At 22.0% G+C, this 4,556-nt stretch overlaps 1 protein-coding gene across 1 annotated transcript; it reads right to left on the reverse strand.

Moving 5' to 3' along the window:
* Positions 1-1,676: 1,676 nt before the first annotated feature.
* Phum_PHUM094210 (uncharacterized protein) lies at positions 1,677-3,061 on the reverse strand (the record flags this gene model as incomplete). The annotated part of the gene is made up of 5 exons (XM_002423856.1): positions 1,677-1,738; positions 2,394-2,417; positions 2,596-2,764; positions 2,837-2,995; positions 3,044-3,061. 5 exons carry the CDS (start codon positions 3,059-3,061, stop codon positions 1,677-1,679), a joined length of 432 nt encoding a protein of 143 aa, XP_002423901.1.
* Between the last annotated feature and the right edge of the window lie 1,495 nt (positions 3,062-4,556).

Raw genomic sequence — 4,556 nt, forward strand, 5'->3', positions numbered from 1 at the left:
AATTTAAGAAAAAATTCAAAAGCAACAGTATTTTTCCTAAAAAAAAAAAAAAATTTTTTTGTGTTATTTTCCGTTACGATTGATTCGTGCAGAAAATAATTAAATTCATTCATTCATTCATTCATTCATTCATTCCTTGATTACACCTATCAAAGAGTTTTTTTACTTTCGTTTTGATTTTAATTTATGTAATTAATATAACCGATTTTAATATAACCGAAGAGAAATAAAAATTAATAATTAAAATAAATAATTATATGTGTTTATTTGTGACGTGACGCGACGTGTATAATTAACCCCCCCCCCCCAAAAAAAAACTTTTCGTTTTTGTTATTTCGCGTGTGTGGTCTTAAATTTTAGCCTTTTTTTTAAACATAAAATCCGATACTCTTAAACCCCCCCTTTTTGTTGTAAAAAAAAAAAAAATTTAAACAATTAAAATTTGTTTTAAATATTTTTTATTTTAGTATTTAACCGGTTGATTTTTTTTTTTTTTTTTAAATAAATTTAAAATCCATTTAAATATTTACACGTGTCTGTTTGTTTTCCGTTTGTGTGTGAGGACACGTGGAAGTAGTAATAAATTTATTTTTACGCTTTTCATAAATATTAAAAGGAACGTAACCGAAAAAACAAAGGAAATCAATAAAATAATAAAATTAAAAAAAAAAAAAAAAAACATTTATTTATTTATATAAAAAAAAAAATTAAAAATAATATAAATGAATATTATTAAGGCAAGCTTTTTGTTTACAAAAAAAAATTGTTTTTATTTCAAACGCAATTAAATAAATTTTACATAATTAAAAATAATGATAATAAAAAAAAAAAAAACTTTTATATATATAAATTATTAAAATTTATTTTTTTATTTATTTTTCTTTTAAATTTTAATTAGCAAAAATTTATTTTATTTAATAAATTAGTTTAAAAAAAAAAAAAAGGCTAAATAAATCACATTTAGAAAAAAAAGGCAAAATAGTAAGGCAATATAATAAAAAGCATTTCTTATCATTATTATCATTAACAAAAAATAAAAGTTTAAACAAATACTGTGAATTATTTATATTTAAAAAATTTTTTTTTTTTTTTTTAATATTCGTGCAAGCTATAAACTAATTTTTTAAAAATTATTATTATTATTATTAAATGCACTTTTTGAATTTTTTTTTTTTTTTACACTAAACAGCATTTAAGTAATATTGTATATATTTTATTATTATTATTTTTTTAAAAAAAACTTATAATGATAATAAAAGCGTAAAATTTTTCATTATTATTAAAATATTTATGAAAAAAAAATTGTTTGAGAGAATTGTTGTTGTGGTTGTTTTAGGTTGTGGTTGTTATTGTTTTTGGTTGTTTTAGTTACAAAAAATTTATTTTTTAAATACATTTTTTTTTTTTTTTTATAAAAATTTATCAAGTAAAGTAAACAAAAAAAATTTATTTTAAAAATGTTTTTCTAAAAATTTTTTTTTGTTGTATATTTTTCGTTTCGTAGGCAACTGCGGTTTATATAAAAACAAATCGGCGATTTTATTTATTTATTTATTTATTTTTAATTACGACGAATAATAATAATGTTAATTTACGAACAAACAAAGGTTAACCTAGAAAAAGGAAAAAACATAACATTTAGGTGTGGTTTTGTCATAAAACAAAAAAAAAAAACGTTACAACATTTCCGTGTCTCTCGTTAAAATTGTAATAAAAAACAAAAAACCGTATGGGAAAACTAAAAAAAAAAAAAAAAAATTTCTTTTATGCGTTTATTATTTCCTGGATAAAATATAAAAATAATAATTTTTTAAAAAAACTTGCACTCTTTTTAACGAACGCACATGCACACGCACACGCACACAAAAGCAGACAAACAAACAAACAAACAAACAAACATACGCTAAAAAACTAATATTCGTAATAAATCATTCTCAACATTAATATAAAAATAATTTAAAAGCGAAGAAAAAAAATAATAAAAAATACTAATGATAATGATAATAAAATTTTTTTTTTTGTTATCAACAAAATTTTGCGCGCTTTTACATAATAAAAATAAATAATAATAATTAATTAATGAAAAAATAAAAAAAGAAGCAAATTATTAATAATTTTTTTTTTCCGTCTACTCTTCTACATTTAATAAATAATACATATGTAATAATACGTAAATATATATATATTATTTAATATATTATTATATTAATATAAGTGCAACACGTGACCGCACAAAAATAATATATTATTTATTTATATATATATATATATTTATGATTAAAAAAAAAAAAAAAAGTTACAGGTAACGGCAGTTAAATGCGTTGTTTTGTGTTGTTGCTGACATGGATGGATTTTTCCTATTTTTCTGGAATTTTCTCCAGCATCTTACATACCTCCCCAATTTAAAGCTTTCCGGTCTTGCAAAGAAATTTGTTTATTTTTTAAACGTGCGTTTAAAAAAAAATCAAATAAAAGGAAAAGAAAGAAAAAGAAAAATGTGAAAGAGAAAATAAAAAAAAAATTAATAATTTTTAATAAGAGAGAGAGATAGAGGGGGGGGAAAGGTTATATTAAATTTTTATTCGCTTTTGAAACTGACGATGGCATCGACGAGGAATACCAAACCGTTAATAACGGCAAGAGAACCCTTGGCAAGACCGATATCAGATAATTCCTTATCATATTTTTTATGTTGAAAATGATCAATGGAAAGAGCTCCTGATGCGACAAAAAGTGCACAACCGCAAATGCTGTAGAAAGCATCCTATAATTTAAAATTAATTAATTAATTTTTCCTTTTTCCTTTTTCCTTTGAAAATAGTTTTATTTTACTTACTATTCTTTTGCTTATAGGCATTGAAAATAAATATCCGGCGTAAACACCGATGAGTATGATAAGAAAACCGCAAAAGGTACCAGTTGATACTATGAGACCATATTTGTCGTTTGCTTCAAAACTATGGTAATGAAGACCGACACAAGTGATGGTGAGTAACTGTTAATATATATTAAAAAAATCAATTTATTTTAAACAAATTTTAACGTAATTTCGTGACGTCATTTCTCTTTAGACCTTCGCATAAACAAAAATGGCGGATTTTTTAAATTTAATTGAATTGTTTTCTACATTAACCGAATCTTTTTTTTTTTTTTTTTTCGTTTACTTATTTGCGTATTTGAAACATTCCAGAATAATTTTTATTAATGACGATAATAATAATAATAATAATTGACATTTTACCCCTTAAAAAAAATTATTATCGATTTTGTCTGAATGTTTTGGAAAATCCATTCGATCATTCATTCATTTAAATTCAAAACAAAACGATAAAAAAATTTTATTTTTTTTATGCATAATTTTCTTCTTCTTTTTCTTCTTTTTTATTTCAAACTTCCGTTTTAATTAAAAACAACAACAACAAACAACAACCAAGTAAAAAAAAAAAAAAAAAAACTTAATTTGAATGATGAAGAAATTTGAAAATTTTACACACGCGATGGTGTGAAAACGAAATTTTTACGTAGGATCAACTCAAAAAAAAAATTTTTTTAACGAATAAATATCGATACGTAAAAGGTACAATAATAATAATAATAATAATGATGATGATAATAATAATAAACGAAAGTAAAATCTAAAATGAAAGGTGAAAGTATCGTACGAAACAGAATGAATGAAAATAATAAATTATCGAAGGAAAAGAAGAAAGGGGGGAAAAAAACGATGATGATGATGATAATAATAATAAGACGGAGGGATATTATTGATTTTTATTATTATTATTATTATTGTGTTTTAAATTAACGAAACAAGAGTTTTTTTTTTAACATTAAAAAATTATTTTGTTGTTTTTATTAATTAATAAAAAAATTTTAGTAAATAATAATTAAATTTAACTTCCGGTTTCACACACACACACAAAAAAAACAAAATGACATTGGTTTGTGTTGAGTTTTTGAACTTGATAAAAAATTATTAATTAATTACTTTTTATATAAATAAAAAAAAAGGAACAAACAAAGAAACAAACAAACAAAAAATTTTTTTTTATTTTATTACGAACCTCAAAAAAAAAAAAAAAATGGATACGAATCGAGTGTGTGTCACGGTCAACAAGTTAGTCAAACCACAAAAAAAAAAATTTTACGAAAAAGAAATTTTCTTTTTGTCGAAAAATAAGTTTTGCCATTTTTTGTTATTTTTTAATGAAAAAATTTGAAACCGGATGACTTTGAAAAATAGGAAGAAAAGGAGAAGGGGGAGGAAGGCGGGATAAAATAAAATCACAATCGGTTTATTATTATTATCTTATGACCTAATATTTTCATCCGTTTTCTCAGTATTGTTATGAGAAAATCAGGTCTCGGTAACTCACGAACGTATTTTTAGATTGTTTCTATCATTTTTTTTTTCTAAATACACTTTAAACTTCGTATTTCCTCCATCTTTTTCCCGCCATCGAATGTTCCAGATGTTTTAAAAAAAAAAAAAAAAAAGAAAGACGCAAAAAAAAATCACATTAAGAAACTAACATGTGTAAAACTTATGATTATTA

Source organism: Pediculus humanus, genomic scaffold (genome assembly GCF_000006295.1).
Source record: "Pediculus humanus corporis 1103172107445 genomic scaffold, whole genome shotgun sequence".
NCBI classification, from domain to species: domain Eukaryota; kingdom Metazoa; phylum Arthropoda; class Insecta; order Psocodea; family Pediculidae; genus Pediculus; species Pediculus humanus.